The following is a 21002-nucleotide window of genomic DNA, read 5'->3' on the forward strand; positions in this document are numbered from 1 at the left end:
AATTTTCCATATAAAATTATTTGTAGGGAGGGTGGGAGGGAGGGAGATGCAAGAGGGAAGAGATATGGGAACATATGTATATGTATAACTGATTCACTTTGTTATAAAGCAGAAAGTAACACACCATTGTAAAGCAATTATACTCCAATAAAGATGTAAAAAAAAAAATTATTGAAATCATCAAAGGGATAATCCTACTCTGCGTTGCTGCAAAGTTTAAATAGCTAACATTTAAAAAGATTATTTGGGAAGTTTTATTGAATGTACTGAGATAAGGCTTATTGTAGTCCTTTTCTTCATCCAAACTGCTGTCATAATCGTAGGAAATTTCAAAATCCACTTGAAGGATCCCATTCACCCTTGGAGTTTTTTAATTCCTCACCTAATTCATCTTCACTGTACTGTTCCTACCCATTGCAGGGCCATATTCTGGTCAGAACTGCATCCATCACCCCCAAAATTGTAGACTCCTCTGTCTCTCTCACTGATTACCACCTTTGTTCTGCTTCTATCTCAGTTTTATTCCCACTATGTTGTTCTATACCTTTGGCAATCCCTAAGCCCCTTAAATTCATTAAGAGTAGGATTGTGTCATCTTCACCTTTGTATCATCAGTGCCTACCTAGACATAGTCTAGTAGACACTCAGTCAAGGTATGCAGAATAAATGAATGGATTAATCAAATATTCGCCCATTGTTTGCTGTGGAATTTTAAGAGGCCACCATGACAATTGATGATAATAAGGTGAGAATGATGGCCTTAAGATGGCCATCAGTTTAAGTAACAATAGTATTATATGGGGAGACGAAGAAAGACTACTAGGATATTTATACTTTTAAACAGAGGTGGCAGGTAGAGTTAATAATAACTCTTATTTATTGAGAATTTTAAAAATTAGTTGTGTTAGGCTCTTACCTTCATATCTTATTTACTCCTCGCATCAACTTAGTGAGACAGGCATTTCTATTTAAAACTTTTAGAGATGAGGAAACTGATTCAGAGAGAGAGGTTTAGTAACTTGTTCAAGACTACCAGCAGAGTAAGGATATGAACCCAATATGTACTATGAAATTTCAGGGCCAATCTCTTTAATACACAACAGTTGAAGAATTAGGCAGAATATCTTTTGAATATCTTCTGGGAACTTGTCAAAGGATATTACATTTGAATGTGATAGGAATACTTCATGTTTTAGTTGTGTTTAGGTAAGTCATTTGTAAATTGTCCATTCAAAACTGTTTATTTTAGAAAGCAAATTTATTTACCCTGAGTGCATCGTTCTTATTTTGTAAGATGGCCTGCTGCTCTTAATAGACCGTTGTGGGCAACACGTTTGAGAGTATACTGCAGAGATCAAAGGATGCCCAGGGTTCATCTTTCCCAGACACAATTTTGCACTTGGTCTCCCTAGCCTTGTTAGTGGTGGATGATTTGTCCTTTAAGAAAGGAAAAAGACCTTCCTTGGTTACCTATTTTAGTGCAGCTTTTGGACTGACATAGTTTGCTAAATTCTTTTAAAGTGAGCAGTTCAATGGAGTAACATGGAGCAGCTTAAAAAATTGTCCTGCTGCCTGTGTCTCAGGTTAGAATGTTTCTGTTCACACTTTACTTCTCTTATGACTTGGGGTAGACTCTGAGTCTTCATTGGGATTTGGACTTTTAAGATCTGCTTCTTATTCCTTGTAAATTGATGCAGACACTATGGAAAATAGTTTGGAGGTTCCTTAAAAAACTAAAAATAGAGTTGCCATATGATCCAGCAATCCCACTCCTGGGCATATATCTGGAGAAAACCATAATTCGAAAAGATACATATACCCCAGTGTTCATTGCAACACTATTTACAATAGCCAAGACATGGAAGCAACCTAAATGTCCATCAACAGATGAAGGGATAAAGATGTGGTATATATACACAATGGAATATTACTCAGCCATAGAAAAGAATGAAACAATGCTATTTGCTATTTGCAGTAGAAATTATCATACTAAGTGAAGTAAGTCAGAGAAAGACAAATACTGTATGATATCACGTATATATGGAATCTAAAATATGGCACAGGGCTTCCCTGGTGGCGCAGTGGTTGAGAGTCTGCCTGCCGATGCAGGGGACCCGGGTTTGTGCCCTGGTCTGGGAGGATCCCACATGCCGCGGAGCGGCTGGGCCCGTGAGCCATGGCCACTGAGCCTGCGCGTCCGGAGCCTGTGCTCCGCAACGGGAGAGGCCACAGCAGTGAGAGGCCCGCGTTCTGCAAAAAAAAAAAAAAGTAAATATGGCACAAATGAACTTATTTACGAAACAGAAACAGACTGACAGACATAGAAAACAAACTTACGGTTACCAAAGGGGAAAGGGGGTTGGGGAGGGATAAACTAGAGTTTGGGATTAGCATATACAAGCTGCTATATATAAAATAGATGAACAACAAGGTCCTACTGTATATATAGCACAGGGAACTAGATTCAATATCCTGTCATAAACCATAATGGAAAAGAGTATGAAAAAGGATGTGTATATATATGTATAACTGAATCACTTTGCTGTACACCAGAAACTAACACAGTATTGTAAATCAGCTATACTTCAGTTGAAAAAAAAATCTGCCTCGTATTCCCCTTAGATGTATGGAAAACTTTAAAGCACTTAGACAAGAGAATGGAGAAGATCCAGTTTTATTTGAGACTCCCAGGAGTCATCTTAATAATAGTCTCTATTCCCAAGAGGGGGAAATGAAAGGCAAGGCTTGCATCAGCCTAGTATCCTCACTTTCTTAGGAATCAAAATGTTCCCAAGGTCAAAAACAGTGTGAAGTAACGCCCTAAACCCATCTTGGAAGGCACTACATCAGAAATAGAGTGAATGGTAATTGCTCTTTAACTGGACGTGAGTCTCATTTTCAGTGCCACTGTTTATATTCTTCGTGTCCTGCCTTTCTCTTTATGTTGAATTTGTTCCACCTTGTAAAGATTAAGAAGCACATGTTTTAGCTTTTAAATGTAAAAATTGAATTATTAATAGTTTTTGGATAAAAAATGGGCTCCCATTTCTTCTACCAGAAGCCGTACATTCTCAGAAACTTTGGAACTCACTGATATGAAGTGTCATTTAAAGTTTTTCACTAATACAGCACTTAAAGCTTTTTATTTCCTCCTTGATATATGACACAGCTGTTTCTTGAAGTGAGAAAAGTCAAGGACTCCATACGATCTAATTAGATTATTCTCTTTGTGTGTCTCCTACATTTAGTGAAGGCTACTAATCAAGTCTTGATGTGTTTTTTATTCATTTTTCAAATTCCTCATCTCAAGATGGCTATCGTTGGTGCATTGCCCCCACTATATTGTATGATAATAATGTAGTCATGTCTTTTTCTCCCCTACTATGTGATAAATTTATTAAGGGTAGGATTGTGTCATCCTACGTCAAATCTTGTGTATCTTCAGCCTCCTGATGATGCTGGCTATAGCCACTTAAGCTACTAAGACTTATTCGTAAAGAGTGATGCTCCATCATTCCGACCTCACATTCTGTGCAGTAATGTAACTTTAATTTTGGAGAAATTGATTCATACTGTTTTAAAGAAGGACAGTTTTAGGTGATCAAATTCAGGGTAAAATAGGCACCTTGCTTCTTAGGTGATATTCTTGACATTGCTGATGCATTCATTACACTTTTTTTTTTTTTTAAATGCAGATAGTTTTCCTTCTCATCTTCTCCCTCTCCTTTGTCTTTGCTCCTCTCTGCCTCCCCCTTCTCAAGGCTCCTCTATATATTAACATCTTTACTGGTTTACCCAGTATTGACATCTAGAAGTTACTTTTTGCTTACCTGGTGTATCAGAATACTTTTACTCCAGAATTATTTCTTATAAACAAAATCTCACACAAAACAAATTTTTTAAATGGCTTAGCTTTTGATGGTTAATGGGAGATAATGTGGTAGTAATTAGTCAAAATAAAGTATCCCTTTATTGAAAGTATTGGAAAATTTCTTGTAAATTAAAGTTATGTTTAAGGTTATTGAGTCTTTGTAGATAAATTTTATTTCCTTAGTTGTTCTGGGGTAGGGCATTTAGATACATATCTTAATATAGGATGCTTCAAATCCTTTATTAAGCAGTCATCATTTTTGGTCTTATGATGAGCGGCAATCAGGTGGGCTTAGGGAAAATTGGCAAAGTATGGACAAATATCAAGATAGGAAAAAAATTCATCTACAAAGAAGATGTGGAGTTGTTGCCTTTCTTCCCTCTATGTCTAGATGATTAGGGATGACTGTATCCTTGGATTTTATTTTCAAAATTGGAGGTTATTTATTTTTAAAATGGGTATCTAAGAGTACAGAGTGGGGTGGGGAACTAAAGCTTGATGTAAAGCAAAATATAGTAAACAAAAAACTCCCACACAGTCATATAAAAAACAAACCTATTTGCTATGACAGTAAGTTTAAATGACATCAGAGAATAGAATTAGCTATAAGTTCTTTTCATTTCTTGTTGTGGATTGCAACCTCTGTAAATCGATATTTCAGGTAAAGTGTTTCCAAAATAATCATTTACATATGTATGGTGTGTGTTTTTAAAAATTAGATATAAAATAAATATAAATATGCGTTCTGGTATATGTGAAAAATAAAGTAACACAAAACTGTTGCATTCACATGTTTTTAACAACTTGAATTTGTGTTTCTTTAAAGACTAAAGGCAAAATAAATCTTTTCATTGCCTTAGTTTATGCAAAAAGTTGAATAAAAATATGGTGATCTGTTTGTAGGAACAAGAAAATTGGACTATACACACAGTTTATAATTTAACAGTGATTAGTTATATAGTGATTATTAGAGCTTCTAGACTGTAAATTATAAAGATAAAATGTTACTATTTCTGTTTTAAAGTTTAGTGCCTACATAGCCAATGGATCAAAAATCCAAGATGGGTAATCACTGGTACTGTGCTTCAGGCTTTAGATCTAACAAATAAAAATGAAAAACATTTGGATATGATTAAAGAACAGAGAAACAAGGGGATGGAGAGCAACCAATTCAGAAAATAAGGAACAGTTGGTTTTCCCTAATTACAGCCATCTTGTTTTCTTTTTTCTTCTGTATGTATCAATTGGAAGTTTGGTAGAAAATTAACTTGTTTGCCTAATTATAGAAATAAATTCGTTGCAGATTTTCAAAAGTGACTTTATGTTTTTCCTTAAACTCAGATTTCAAAAGTCAGTTGCAGTTTGTATTGGCTACAATTCTTTCCTTGGATATAGTTCATCAGTTTACTTTTCATTTCCTAAGACTGGATTTCTTAAATCTACCATCACCTAAATGAGGATGTGTTGACATAAATGAGAAGATCAAGGATTCAGCTAATTAAAGAAGTTTTACCTTGGAGTTAGGCTGAGTTGTGTGGAAGTGTGGCTGAATCTAAGAAGATGATGAAACATTTTGCATAACCTAACCATAATGATTTTGCAGATTGTTTGTTGTTGCACTAAAATAAGGCCTAAGTTCTGACCCTTCTTTCCCATAAATCTTCTCATGGATAATAAAGGTTATGGAAATTGGGACTTTTTGGTTTTCCAGTAGAGATGAATTTTTTGAGATGTCAATTACTTTATACTTTATTGTTTTCTGTTCATTCCTATTTTTCCCACTTTTTATCACAAGTACCTTATTTATTACGTATTCATATAATATAGGAAGGTTACATGTTTCCTTTCAGTGACTTTACGGAGAGGTGCATGTTTTATGATCTTTTTGGTACCTAACATGTTTTTTTGCTTGTTATTTGAGAGTCATTAAACCCAGATACATGAGTAAAAAAAAAAAGGCAAATAAACACAACTTTCAGTGTCAAAGTCCTGCTGAAACATTGTATGGTGTTATATGCATTGCAGACTTGATGGCTTTCTTTAGTTTTCCTCTGTATTTACTTTGAGTGCTAATTCAAGTGCCTCCTCCCCAGCCCCAGCCCTGACCCCTCAACACACACACAAAGCAGTTAAGGCTTCAAAATGGAACCATAGTAGGTATGTGCCTGCTGTGTTCTGGTGATTCTGAATAAGCAGGAATATAAAGAGACAAGGTCACCTCAAAACTGAAAAGTTCTGTAGTATTTTATCTTTCAGTTGCTTCCTTACTATCTAGCACTAAGAGTTTTGGGCTGATTAACATAATTAATGTTGTAAACTTATGAAAAGCTAAGAAGGAATGTAGATGATACTGTTAAAGTATTAGTCATGGTTTGAAGCCTGTTCTAAATCATGTCAGAATTCCCAGAACTTAACATGGAAATTAGAATAGAGACAACACCTACATTTCCTTCCCTTCCAAACCATTGTTTTCATACTGCCATAACTTTTTCTTTCTAAAACCGAGATTTGATCATTTCCTTAATCTTTTTAGTCCATTTTGGCTTCCCATTCCTTATTGCAATAGCTTTTTATGGACTACATTAGAATTACCCAGGGAGCTTCTAAAATATGCACATATCTGAGACTTATCAGAAACTCTGATTTTTAGATAGAAGTGACAAGTGTATTTGACAAAAACTTTGTTCATTGGTTCAGATGCCTCTTTTTGTCATGTCCCAACCAAACTTTCTCATCTTGTGTCAAGCCGTTTCCTCCACTCTCTTTCTGCTCTTCTCTAGCCATGCTAAATCTAGATATTATCCAAATAGTTCTATTCCTAACCTCTCCTCCTTCCCCTCCTCTCCACTCTAAGTCTTTCATCTGTTGAGCAACTGCTTATCTTGCTAGATTCACCTTAAATGACACATCTTTCCTTATTCCCCGTGTAGAAATAAGCACTCTTTTTTTTTTGTTTAACATTTATATTTGATTATGAGTTTTTTAGGTGTCCGTCTCCCCCATTAAACCTCATGTAATTCATCTTGTTCACGTTTATATTAAATGAGTACATGGACGACTAATAGAATCCCTGTTAGGAATTTAAATGTACAGTTTTTATGAACATTGTTTTTAAGGGCTTTATTGAGTTGACCTAGGTTGATAATTTCATTTTTCATAATATATTCCCATTAAATCTTACATGCCTATATATTTACTTTTTCCTTCATTTTTCCCTGTTTGTATCTACAGACGAAATCTTACAAAACTCTCCCTTATCTTCAGTCACATGTTGGCAGAAATCAAAGCTATCTTTCCCAATGGGCAATTCCAGGGAGATAACTTTCGTATCACAAAAGCAGATGCTGCTGAATTCTGGAGAAAGTTTTTTGGAGACAAGTAAGTACAAATTTGGATCCATGTTTGAAGAATGGCTTAGACCTGCCTCCAGTTCCATATGGTGTAGATTTTACCTGAGTATTTTGAGAATATACTGCAGTGTTTTTGATAAGTGTTTTGATTGCTGTTTTTTCTATTTAGCCACCAAAAGTATACCTCAGTAACTGAATAATTTTGTTGTTACCAAGTAAATATTATATGACATTTATTTATTCGGTGAGCATTCATTGAGTTAAATAGTTAGCTCTAAGAAGCAGATGTGTGTAAGACAGAGTATACATGAGAAGCTCATAACTTTTTATAACTTAGTGTACACATAAAACACATATAGAAAATAAAAGGCAGAAAGGGAAAGACACTTTAAAAATTGGCCTAAATAAATTGTTCTGACAGTCCAGAGGGGGGACACTTTCTTGAGGACTGCAGGCATCAGAGACTGCTTTCTATACTAGGAGGTAGAGTATAAGCTTGACGAAGATCTGAAATTGAAGTGGGAAAAGGCCTCAGCACTGGCATTCAGGTTTTCTCTGTGTCATTGCACAGAAAGTATACACGTGTAAACAAGATACAGAAAGGAGGATAATGTTATCACAGAGTTGCGTTATCTCACAAAAATAGCTAAAGATGTTTTCCTTAGGTATTTCCTATCCAGACACAAACTCAGGTGAGCTTGGCAAATAATAGGAACTAAATATCTGAAGTCTGCATAACTTAAATAAAACGTGCAAAACTTTTATCAGGAATCTCTTAGTAAGATGCTTAAGAACTGAGCATCAGGCGGCAGATGGTTTCTTCAGTTTCTTTTAAGGGTCCCCTTTGATGAGAGAGCACCCTCAGAATGTCCTTGAATGTAGGCAGAACTGTAGCTAAGAATTAAGGAGGAGTGATTGCTTACACACAGATTATTGTTTTCATCCTGTAGTTAAATTCTATATACATTAGCTGATGAAATACGATGTAAAATGTTGGCACACACTTTCAGTGATCTGGAGTCCTGTGACACTGGTGAATTAACTGTAATGTTGGGTTTCCTGTTTTTTTTTTTTTTTTCTCTATGACGTGCTGTGTTTATCTATAGCTACCACATGACTAGGACATACACAGAGCAATGCACATTTGATTAGATGCATATATATATATTTTTTTTGCGGTATGCGGCCTCTCACTGTTGTGGCCTCTCCCGTTGCGGAGCACAGGCTCCGGATGCGCAGGCTCAGCAGCCATGGCTCACGGGCCCAGCCGCTCCGCGGCATGTAGGATCTTCCCCGGACTGGGGCACGAACCCGTGTCCCCTGCATCGGCAGGCGGACTCTCAACCACTGCGCCACCAGGGAAGCCCAGATGCATAATTTTTTTACTTCAAAAATGTTAAAGCCTTTTTCCCACTTCTTAAATAAAATGTATTCTTAATTATTTTTAGACACTACAGGAGGAAATACTGTTATTGCTTTTAACACAAGACATTCTGTGTTCCAGAAATCTAGCTCTTTGTAATGCTCCTATATCTATTCACAAATGAGGACTTAAAAAAAGAAAAGGTTCATCCTCATCTGAATTAGACTAACAGCCAGGAGTGTACGGATTAAATATTTGTGAATAGTAGAAAGCAGAAAGGGACCGCAGAGTTCCGGGAGTAACAGCTGAGGATGTCTTGAAGCTACAGCTCATATATTAACACTCTGAGCCTAATGCAAAAAGTTGGTAACCTTCAAAATAAACTATCTTAAAATTTTAAGAAAATCTGTCAGACAAGTTGCTTGCGGTATTTCTTTTTGAAAACTGAAAATTCTGGTGAGTTAAAAATTGCTTGCTTGTCAAAAGGTCAGTAAAAAATGGACCTTTTGACAAAAGATTGCTCACATGTTTTTCAAGAGAGGAGTTTGTTTTGTCGGCACCTCAAACCACAGAGAATTATGCATTTGAGACATCGTTACTTCCCTTTATTTATAACCATAGACATTAAGGGGCTGAAATTTCTGTCCAACTGCTACGTGAGTGAAATCACTACTAAATCAAATGGGGGATTCTTGAAATTCTGATTAAATGCTCTCCCTACCTCCTAAACCCTTGTACCCTTGTCTTCTGTCTTTGCTTACTTGAGAAGGCTTCTTAATTGGTCTTTAAGATTTTTATTTTGGGGATGAGAGCCAAAGGTAAAGCTCCCTCTGGAACTCAGACATATTTCTGTAGTCATCAAAATTAATGCTTCTTTTATTAGATCACTGGAGAAACCATCTTTATATTCTCTGTGGGTTTTCACCTTATAGTTCCACAGTATTTTATTGAATGAATGGACGAATGAATGATGTAGCCTTTTAAAAGGTTGAATTCTTTTCTCCTCCTTATACTCATACTAGTTTGCATTTTTGCATAACTGAGTTCTCATACAGAAGTATTCCTGTTATTTATCTACATATTGAGGGCATATGAGAATGCTTTCATGTGACCTAACCGGTGACTTTAAACTTGAATGCATTATTGTTTCCAAAAACAGAACCATTGAGCGGTTAGTTCTAAAAACAGCCAAACAGATTATGATTTTTATAAAGCAGGTTTTAACATAAGGAGTAGTATTGTGATATTTTTCCCAAAAAGAACTGTCAGTAAGAAAAAAATATTAGTATTGAGTTAAAATTGGGAAATAGTTATCGTTCAAAGGACTTTATAAAACTCCTAAAGGCAATCTTAGGATTCAGACCTAAAGAACAGGCAGCAGACAAAAATCTTTAGGTGTCATGTGACTAATGCTTCCTTTCTGTGCTTCTCAACCTTTTTGAAGTCATGGCAGGGCCAGCCTCTGCTCAAGGCCCAAGCCCAGCTGCGAAGGAGGTTCTGTCTGTCTGGAGCCTTAGGGGATCAATAACATATCATGTGCCAGGGTAGACTGGTTGGGAAGTTCTGTAGTTGTTAGATTTGGGGAAGTCCTGTAGTTGGTAGATTTTTATGAGACGTTATTGAATGTGTTAATAGTTGAGTTCTGCTTTTGCTTTCTTAGTCTGTTGACCAGGAGATGGTAGAAATATGTGGAAAAGAGGAGTGGCATTTTTGAGTGAATGTGTCTAAGTAAATTCTGCCAAATGAGACCAATACCAAACTCTGGGTTAGAGGGTGAAGTTTATAATCCAGAAATTTTAAGCATGAGGCTCAAAGCATGTATTATTAACTGTTCAAAAAAGACCCATTCATGTGATTAGACTCGGTGACAGTCATTTTTCTAGTAAGCAAGTCAGGTAGCAGTTTCTAGGCTCCTTGTACTAAGCATTTCTTGATGTTGAGGAGATTAGACATGTGTTTCCCACCAAATTATAATTCAACAAGAACCATTCTAACTCCTGAATCTTTGTATGTCCCTTCTCCCCATCCTTACTTTACTTCAAGTTCTATTCATCAGTTTCATGTTCGAGTTCAGATTCTTCCCTGGACTACTGCAACAGCTTCCTGTCTGGTCTCCCTACCTTCAATAACAGCCTATCCCATCGATTTTCTTGATGAGGCCAGTGAGCTCCACAAAGCAGAAGTCTTCACTCTATTTACTTTTTCTGCCTGAGACGCTGTGCATTCTATGCATCATTACCGAATCTGGGTTAAAGTCTATAACCCCATTAATATGACAAGCTTCAGGAACTTTTTTTCTAGCTTCATCTCTATTCAATTCATCCTCAAAGAAACAACCTCCTCATAGTCTGTACTTATTTCCTAGTATGCTTTTTATTTCCACACCTCATTGTCTTTGTTTCCCTAAACTGCACCCTCCTCTTGGGAAACCAGTTACCCACACCCTACCCAGTGTCACACCCTACCCAGTGTTGCCACTTTGGAGGCGTTCCTCAGTAACCCTAACCTAAGGTGGGCATGCCTGCTCTATTCTTCCAAGTACCTGAGCTCACATCTCGCACACTAGACTGCCGTGAACTGCTGACATGCTTGCATTTCCCAGTAGACTAGAAAGCTTCCTTGATTTTTATTTCTCAGAGCCTGGTGTGTTTCTTGGAATATGTGAGCTCTAATAAGTGTTAACAGACTGGATGAATAATTGGATGGATGGGTGAGTGGATGGATGATGTCTATCGTCTGCTCAAAATTTTCAATAACTTATTATCTACAAATTGATTTTTTTTTTGTCATCAGTTCCTACAGTTCTCCCCGGCATGCCCCTCTTCCCTCCTCTTTCTTTTCTACAGTCCCAGAATCTTGGCACCCTTCCTTTAAGTCTAGTTCAGAAGTCTTCTTTTCTGGGTTCTAATATATACCCTCCCACATGTTCAACTTGACCCCATGTTTTGTGTTTATGTTGTATTTTAAATATATTTATATTATCAAATGTATTTATTACGTGGGTCTTTCCTGCTCAAAAATAAAGCTCCTGTTGACTTTTTATCCAAAAATTAGTAAAAACAGGTACATTTATTAGAGTTATTATATGTCAAACTCTGTCAAATGCTTTCACATAGATTAGCTCCATTTTCAGTACGAAGTTTGAACATTATTCTTTAAATGGCTATCAGATGAGTCCTTTGGGTACTGTATACATAACAGACACTCAGTAATTATTGGTTGAGTTCACGATGTATTTTTCTACCATTTTAGTCCTCTTTTCTTTTACTTATGTCCTGTTCTTCAGGCAAGTGGGATTATTTGGCTCTTTCCTGACACCTTAGCAGCTACAGGTTTCTATATCTTTGCCCACATTGTTCCTTCCACTTGAAGATTTTTATCTCTGGTATAAAAGTTCTCACTAGGGCTTCCCTGGTGGCGCAGTGGTTGAGAGTCCGCCTGCCGATGCAGGGGACATGGGTTCGTGCCCTGGTCTGGGAAGATCCCACATGCCGCGGAGCGGCTGGGCGCGTGAGCCATGGCTGCTGAGCCTGCGCGTCCAGAGCCTGTGCTCCGCAACGGGAGAGGCCACAGCAGTGAGAGGCCTGCATACCGCAAAAAAAAAAAAAAAGTTCTCACTAACCCCTCAAAGTTCATCTTGCTCTTGATTCTGGCCCTTATTATCATACTGGATCTTTTAGTTCTTAAACTCCCATAAGCTCTTGCTCATCCTCTATATTTATTAGTTTTCATTGATTTTTAAAGTTATTTGTCTAGCTATCTTTCCATTAGACTATAAGCCCCATGAAATCAGGCTTATTTAATCAATCTTTGTGTTTCCCAAGGTGGATCAGCACAGTGTCTCATTTGGAGACTTTCAGGAACTGTTGCTCATTTAATTCAAATGAGTTGAGCAGCAGAGGCATGTGTGTGAGTGTGCGCACGTGGGACGTGTACAGCGTTTGCTTGCTTGCTTGTTCTGGGGCAGCATGCTTAGTGCAGGCTCGCAGGCGGGTCATCTGTGTTCAGGTTCTGACTGCAACATTTACTAGCTTTGTGACTTTGGGCAAGCTCCGTGCTTTCTTCATGCATTAGTTTCTTCATCTGTAAAATGTGGATGGTAATAACAAGAATACCTACTGTGTAGGGTTGTTGCAAAGGTTAAAAGAGCTAAAATCTACATTTCAGGCAGGTAAGACAGTGTCTGGCACTTTGTATGCACTCTGTGTTGTGGAATAATTAACCAGTTTAAACCTTTAATCTTGCTCAAAGCCCCATGAATATATTTATTATTAATTCTACAAATAATATCATTAATATTCAACTTTGCATGATAGAGGTTCCATGGTCCCTAGAAATCTAAAAGCAAAATCCGGAAAAAGTTAATAAAAGTTTTCTAAAATTGTGTATATCCCTAGGTAAAAGTGAGGTGGAATATAAGAAACTGTCCTGCTGACCATGGGGGGAAAAAAAGATGATCTGTTTAAAATTCAGTTCATTACATCTACCTTTGATTTCCTGGGGAAGTGGTAGGGACCTTTTTAGGTTTCCTGTGTTTTCACTTTTAATAAGAAACAAAGGACAATGGTTTCTTTACCTTTGCAGTGAGTAAGATACATTTTTTTTTAGCATATTAGCTAGATCAGTTTTCCCTCTAATCAAAAGGCAACTTAGTCATATTTAATTAAAGGATGCACAATAGAAATGAAGAACATTTATAAGACAAATGTGCAGCAGGAGATCTAGAGAGAAAGAAAAAAAAGAACTGAAATAGAACTAAAAAAATTACCATTTAATATTTCTGTTATTTAGTCAACTCTTATTACTGCCTGTTTCGAAAAAGCAAAGTATCTTTATTTCATAAGGAAAATAAAATGACAGGGCTATTTTGTTCAACTCACTGCAACAAGATCCAAGACAGAAAAAGCAAATAAGATGTGAAATTATAATTTTCTACCTCTAAGCAGTATGTATTCAATTTGGGGAGGGCAGTATATACAAAGATGATAAATATTTAAAATCAGTTCTGTCCCATTACAGAAGCGCTTAAGGAATGTCACAAATAGTAAGTGAATTATTTACTAGGGCCATCAGAGGAACACGCAGACTGCATGGAGGAATTGGTATTTTGTATGGGTTGCACATGTGTTAATAAGGAGTACACAGGGGAGAATACTGTGAGAGGGATGGAATTCTCATGGCGTCTGCTGTCTTTCCAAAGAAAGATGCAGAGTAACTTCAAGGTTCCATAAATGGCATTTTTTTTTTTTGTTCTTGTTCTCTTTTTCCTTCTTTTCTTCACGTTGAACTCCTCAGTAAGTGACATTTACTTCAGTGAAATCACCGTGAATTAGGTCCTGGTTCTCAGCCTTGAAACCTGATTTCATTAGAGCCATATGTTTAGAGACTGAGCATACTTTACTGAGCTCACAAACTGATCTATAATCCAGAATAGTGGTTTTATTAATTCACAATGATTAATGCTACTGTCAAGCAGATGGGAATGCTCTCGTCACTGTTAGCTAAATTATATGTGGAGCTATACCATATCCAGAACATTCCTTAGTGAACATGGAATCTAAATATGGGGTGGTGGTTAATGACCCACTATAGGAATTCCCCTGCCTCAAGGACCAAAGTACTTACAATTGTTATTCTCTCTCTTGGGCTATGCTTTGAAAGCTCTGTCCATTTTTGGCCATTTGGACTTTCTTTTTCCATATGCAAAGTTGTACTTTTAAAACTCTGTTCTTTGGAGCCCTGAGAACAATGGGAGCCCATGATGGGTTTTAAGTAGGGAAGTGGTCACACTTGGATCATAGGTGGGCTACTCTTGCTGAAGTATGGATAATGAACTTGAGCAGTGGTTTCTAAACCCATTCAATCATATTCCTTATTACTAACTACTTTTTGAGCATACATCATCTATCTATGTATATCATCTACATACTCATGTATAAAATACATATTACTATACAAATAATGTGTATTCTCATATATAATATAAAGGACACATTATAATACAAATTTTTAAAATTGAATTAAAAATGCAAGTAGCATTTCAGTCCTTTCTTCTCATCCTAAATAGGGTCATCTTGTATACCCCCGGGGTCTATGACTGCCCTGTCCCCACCCCCCCCATTCCACTTCCCACTTTAGAAACTGATAAATTAGGAGAGAGATAGGAGGCTGTTGTAGAAAACTAGGTGAAGATAATAATAAATTAAATAAATAAATAAATAGAAGTACATGAATTTGAGAATTATATGAAGATAAAATTAACTGTACTTGATTATTAAGGTATATGAGGTACAAAAAATGAGCCAAATGTGATGCCTCAATCTGGGATTTGAACAACTGGGTACCATTTACTGAGACAGGAAAAGTAGGAAGAAGAGATTTGGCAGTCAGACAAATTCAGTTTGGCATATGTTCAGTTTGGTGGGTCCAGACAAATCCATGTGGTGATATTTATTAGTAGATTAGATATACAACCTTGAGGAAAAGAATATAGAATTAAAGACAGAGATTGACAGTACATTTATGAGTTTGCAGATTGACAGCCTGTAGAATGTTTTCCTTGGCCTCAGACAGTATTTACATTAAAAAATTAGTTGGTAACTTTTAAAATTATTGATTTTTACACAAAAATATTGTATTGAATTTCATTGAGAAATTGGAAGTGATGGCAACACTAGATATGAACTCTGATGTGGCGACAGTTGGCTAGACCTGGGTGCCAGCTGCCCAGTTTAGATGTGTCCCGTCCAGTTGATTGCGGTCCTTACCTGGACCTCTTTACTCATATACATTATCTGCCTGGTCTCCAGATATCTGAGTTTGTAATCTCTAAAAGCTGTGTGAAGCCATTGGACTGATTGATGTAGACCATGGAGAATGTGCAGGGAGAACAAAGGGGACAGATCCTTAAAGAATTCTGATGAATGATGTATGCACAGAGGAAATTTAAGGAATGGAGGCATCACCAGGGAAGTAGGCATAAAACCTGGCGAGTGTGGTATTATAGTTGCTAAAGGAAGATAGGATTTAAAGAAAGAGGGAGATGAATCAGAATATAGTATTGAAAGATCAATTAGATAAAGACTTAAAAGATTTCATCAGATGTGGTACAACAGGCTTTCATAACTTAGTTTATTTTCTTTTTAACATTCTGAAAGTCTCCTTTATAACCAGTCTTAATAGGCTCCACATGTTGCACTGAATAGATGTGTTGAGTTTTTGGTGTACCCTGCATAGGTGCGTTGGATTTTGCTGTACACTGAGTAGGTACATTAAGGTGTCTGGCCTTCCACCAAGACTTGTGGTGCATTATAACCAGCCATCTAGGTGGTAGTCTGAGAATATCTTTTCTTGTTTTGAAGTTTCTAAGCTCCCTAATGATAAGATAAAATTCTGACCTTGTCCTCTAAAGTTTAACCTGTTTGTATCCAGATTTTGGCTACTTATTTTACTTCCCCATCTTGAGAAGTAATTGGTTTTTGTTTTGTTTTATTTTAGCTACTCTACCAAATGAGGAAAATACTTTCATGCTACTTCTTGAGACCATTAATGTTTTTTAAATAATTTGGAATGTTAAGCCAATCACTAAAACTTCCAGAAATTGTGTTTCTAAAATATCATTTAAAAAGTTCTCCTGTGCAGAGCCCTGTTTTTTTTTAAAAAGCAGACTTCACATTTCTCCATCTCTTAGTTCTAGTCAGCTGATCAGTTTGATTTAATTAATTAAAACAGTTTTTAAGCCACTTATATTCCCATTCTCAGAAGTTCTTATATTGTATTCAGAGAAATAATTATTTTCTTATTAAGTATTTAATAACGTGCCCCTGGAATCAAAGCACGTTTGTTCCTTTCTCTGTGGGATGTTTCTACCTTGGTAGGTGAAGAGAGGCACTTCCTCCTTCTGAAGCAAAGACTATGCTTGTTTACAACCCTGTAATGTAAAGATAGTATTTCTCTGCATATCCAAGGACAAGCATACTTACCATTATAAAATATTTGGGTTCCCTAAGCCCTACATTCCTCTACAGTTACAAAAGTCACTGTGTGTGTAGGTGTCACCTGACGCTCTTTGCATCATCCTGTGGGAATTAGAGCTCAGGGAACAAGTTCCAAGAAAATGGTGTTACTCTGACCACTGCTTCCTGTGAGTAACGAAGTCCTTTGGCTTTGATGCCCTGACCCACAAATACTCTGTCTTCTGCCAGCATCCATGCAACTGTGATAGGCTAACTTGTTAGCTTGCAAATAGGGTAGAATCTCAGATTTTCACAGTTCTTTAGAAACATGTTCTGCTGGTGGAGAAATTGTGACTTAAAAGCAAAGTAAATAAAGCTTCATAAAATTAATATTTAGGATTTATTTTTCATTAATAGACTGCTAATGCTTCATCTTCCTGTTTTCCTTATTCTGAATGTTGATTATCAGTAGGAAATGACAATTGTTTTTCTTTGTAGCTTTGTTTTTGCCTTGTTTATCTGCAGTCATCAGTAGTTTCTCTTAATAAAAAGAAATTTTGGGGGATCTACTTATGCAAAATAGTATGTACGTAGTTTCTCCTGTGAGGCTTTAGTTATTGGAAATTGTATATTTTTTTGCCTTAATTTAACTTACATATCTAGCAGACTTCACCCATTGCTTGTTAATGTAATTGACCTATGTAGAGAGATTTCTGGGGAATTTTCTTTTATTACAGACATTTTAATTTGTAGGACAGGCTGGGCTCTTAATGCTAAAAGGAGGATGTGTGGCAGAACTTTCTAATTTTAGGGTGTATAACTTACTAATTTTGTTTAATCTGAGTATCCTAACTTCTAGTATCATGAAATCATACATAATTAAAATCATACAATTATACTCTGAAAAATATCTGGCTTTTTTCACTATTATGTTTATGAAATTCATCCATGTTCTTGCATATAACAATAGTTTGTTCATTCTCCTTGCCCCATTGTATGGCTATACCACAATTTACATATTCATTCCATTGGTGATGGACATTGGATTCTTCCTCCTTTGGATTTTTATCAGTGGTGTTGCTATGAACACTTTTTGTACATTTAAAAAAAACATATGTATACATTTCTGTTGTATGTATATCTAGGAGTGGTATTGCTGGCTCCTAGTTTATGCATAGTTTTAGCTTTAGTAGCTTTTAGTAAACCACCAAAGAGTTTTCCAAAGTGGTTTGCCAATTTAATCACCTATGAGGAGTGCCTGAAGGTTCCTGTTTTCCATATCCTTCCCAACATTTTATGTATCATTTGTCATTTTAAAACTTGTTAATAAGCCCCTCTGGTGGGGATGAGTGGAATCTCATTTTGTTCTTAAGTTACATTTCCATGATGACAAATGAAGTTGAGTGTATATTTGTGTGTTTATTGAATATTTTGATTTTTTGTGTGAGTGTGAAAATTATTTGCCCAATTTTTGAGTAGTAATTATTAATATTTAGAAGTTTTTATATATTATAGATGTGAATTTCTTGTTGATTATATTTATGTGAATGGTTTCTCCCAATATGTGGCTTTCTTTTTCACTTTGTTAATAACATTGTTTCATGACCACAGGTTTTTAATTTATTTTTTCCTTTATCCTTTGAACATTTGGGGTCCTGTTTTAATTATTTGCAGGTATTTTCTTCTGTTTCTTCCAAAAAACTTTATTGCTTTATCTTTCATATTTAGGTCTAAGGTTCATCTAAAATTGATTTTCATATGGTATTAGTTCAGGGTCAAGATTCATTTTCTTCCATATGTATATTCATTTGACCCAGCAGCATTTATTGAAAACATCATCCATTCCCTACTGCTGTTTATATATAGTTGTTACATAACCAGTGTCCAGATATGATTGCATTTGTTTCCAAAATTTGTTTTATTCTATTGTCTATTTGCCTCTCCTTGTGCCAATACCACACTGTCTTAACTGATGTGAAGAGTATAACTTTGTCAGTGTTTTTCTTATTGAAGTTCGGCTTGATTATTCTTGGCTCTTGGCATTTCCCTATGAAGTTCAGAATCAGCCTATCAATTCCTACTATGAAAATGTCTCCTGGAATATTTGATTGGGGTTGTAATAAATCTAAGAATCAATTTGGAGAGAATTGACACCTTTACCATATTGAGTCTGCCAGTCCATTAAAGCGTTATATCACTTTATGTCTTCTACATCTCTGATCAAGTATGTCTGTGTGTTTATGTTGTGTTTTTGCTTGTGTTTTGTTAGCTTTATTCCCATTTATTTGATATTTTCAGATGCTATTGTAAATTTTTTAAGTTTTATTTTCTAATTATGTATTGCTTATATATAGAAATACAACTGATTTTTGCATATTTTATCTTTAGCAGCCATGTTGAATTCTCTTTTCTTCTCATAGTTTAATCTGTAAATCTTCTTGTATTTCCTAGATAGAAAACCATTTCATAGGCAAATAGTATTCTAATTTTTGTTTTTAATTGGTTATTTCTGTGATTGCAAAATATACTTGAAACAGTTTTAGTATGTCTTTTACTCCTTTAAGCCACTAGAGCATATTAGAAATATTCTGAGAGCAATTGCTTGTAATCCTACCAAGATCTAGATATCATCAATTAAAATTTGTGTTGATCTCTCCAGACATTCCAGATAGTTTTCAGCATTGGATCATAAAGGACATACAATTTTTCTTTTTTTTTTAGCCACGCTACGCAGCTTGTGAGATATAGTTCCCCAACCAGGGATTGAACCAGGGTCCCCGGGGCCCTTGGCAGTGAAGGCACGGAGTCCTAACCACTGGACAGCCAGGGAGTTCCCGAGGACATACAATTTTAAAAATGCCATTTAATGCCATGGACACTTTTCCATGACAAATATTTCTTCCGTATACAATTGTTAATTGCTGTAAAATATTCTAATCTATAGATATGTCATTATTACTATCAAACATATTTGTTTTAATTTTTTGCTATTATGAACAACACTGTTGAAGAGACATAGATGAGTCTTTGCATTGCTGTGTTTTTGTTTTTTTTTTTTGACATAATTTCCTTGTTGAAATCCCTAGAAGTAGGCTCTTTCTGGGTTAAAATGTATAGGTTTTTGAAACTTGCTGCCAAATTGCCTTCTAGAAATGTGTAAATTTTCATTCACACCAGAAGTACACAAAAGTTCCTGTTTCCAAACATCCTAGCCTTTGTTGAGATTCACACCTTTATTATATGGATTCTTTTTGCATATGAGTTAAAAATAAAACCTATATAGCCTTTTATGAGAACTTGTGGTTTCATGGAAATGTTTTGCCCTTTTTTTGAGTATCAATTGCCTTACATTTTTGTCTTCAATTCCTTATTCTTTTGTGTTAAAACTGCAGGGTTTTAAAATTTAGCAAGTTGTTATCTCTCCTGACATTGTGTGAATACACTATCGCTTTTTTTTTAAGTCATCAAACCATTTCTGTTTAGTAGGAAAGTGGTAGTACACTCAAATTTCTAGGTTCCTCCTCTGTGAAACACTCCCTTGCCTTCCCTAGACAGAGTTTAATTACACAAATTTTAGTTGCAAAGATGAATAAGATAGTCCCTGTTTGCAAGGATCTCCATCCCCTTGGGTTCCCGTAGCACATGAATCTTTTTCTGTGATAACCTGAGCACATGACACAACATAAGTTATTTACAAATCTTTCCACTTATTAGACTGTGGCTTTATTTAGATTTTTGTTCTGAAACTAGTACAATGCCTGGCACATATACAGCCTTTCTTGGGTGAATCACTTAACCTCGTTAAGCCTCAGTTTCCCCATCTCTATCTTGAGGATAAATATATTATCTGCCTCACACTGTTATTATGACAAACTCAGTACTTAATTTGGTGATTGGCAGATGTAAGTCATCAATAAATGGCAGCTCTCATTTTTTTTCCTATTGGAAGTCTAAAGATCCTGAACTCACATTATTGTTATAGGTGCCAGGCTACCCATTGGTCTTTTATTCAATTCTTTGTGGATTGATGGCTACTTGAGCTTTTCACTGGATTTTAAAGTTAATTCAACATGTAATTAAAGTGATTTATAATTGTAAGTGGCAAAAGGAAAAATTAAAATACTTCTGGATTGGTGGGAGCTTGAAGCTTAGTTGGACCTTTTATGTTCTATTCCTTTTCTTTCTCTGCCTCTTTCCTTTTCCTAGATCTCTGCCAGCACACTGAAGTTCCTACATATTTGTAAAACAATTTGCCATTAACGTTTTCTCTCACTAGGTTCATATCTAGGGGAAGAGCTTATAGAAACCACCACTCTGTGGTATTGCTACAGTTAGTTAAAGGTGTGAACAGTCATCCTCTGCCTTTCCTCCTCCACCCACAAACCTCAGGAAAGTATGTGGTAGCAACTTGAAATCCTCTTTAAAAAGTTAGATCCTTAGTGCAACAGTTGTAGAACTTTTTT

General features: G+C 36.0%; 1 protein-coding gene across 1 annotated transcript in view; it reads left to right on the forward strand.

The window, feature by feature from the left end:
• CBLB (Cbl proto-oncogene B) overlaps positions 1 to 21002 on the forward strand; it is a 214354-nt gene that overhangs the window by 86151 nt on the left and 107201 nt on the right. Inside the window, exon 4 of the mRNA XM_033432235.2 lies at positions 7103 to 7249. Coding sequence (XP_033288126.1) covers positions 7103 to 7249 — 147 coding nt within the window. The remainder of the gene's footprint in view (positions 1 to 7102; positions 7250 to 21002) is intronic.

Source organism: Orcinus orca, chromosome 5, assembly GCF_937001465.1.
Source record: "Orcinus orca chromosome 5, mOrcOrc1.1, whole genome shotgun sequence".
Classification (NCBI taxonomy): domain Eukaryota; kingdom Metazoa; phylum Chordata; class Mammalia; order Artiodactyla; family Delphinidae; genus Orcinus; species Orcinus orca.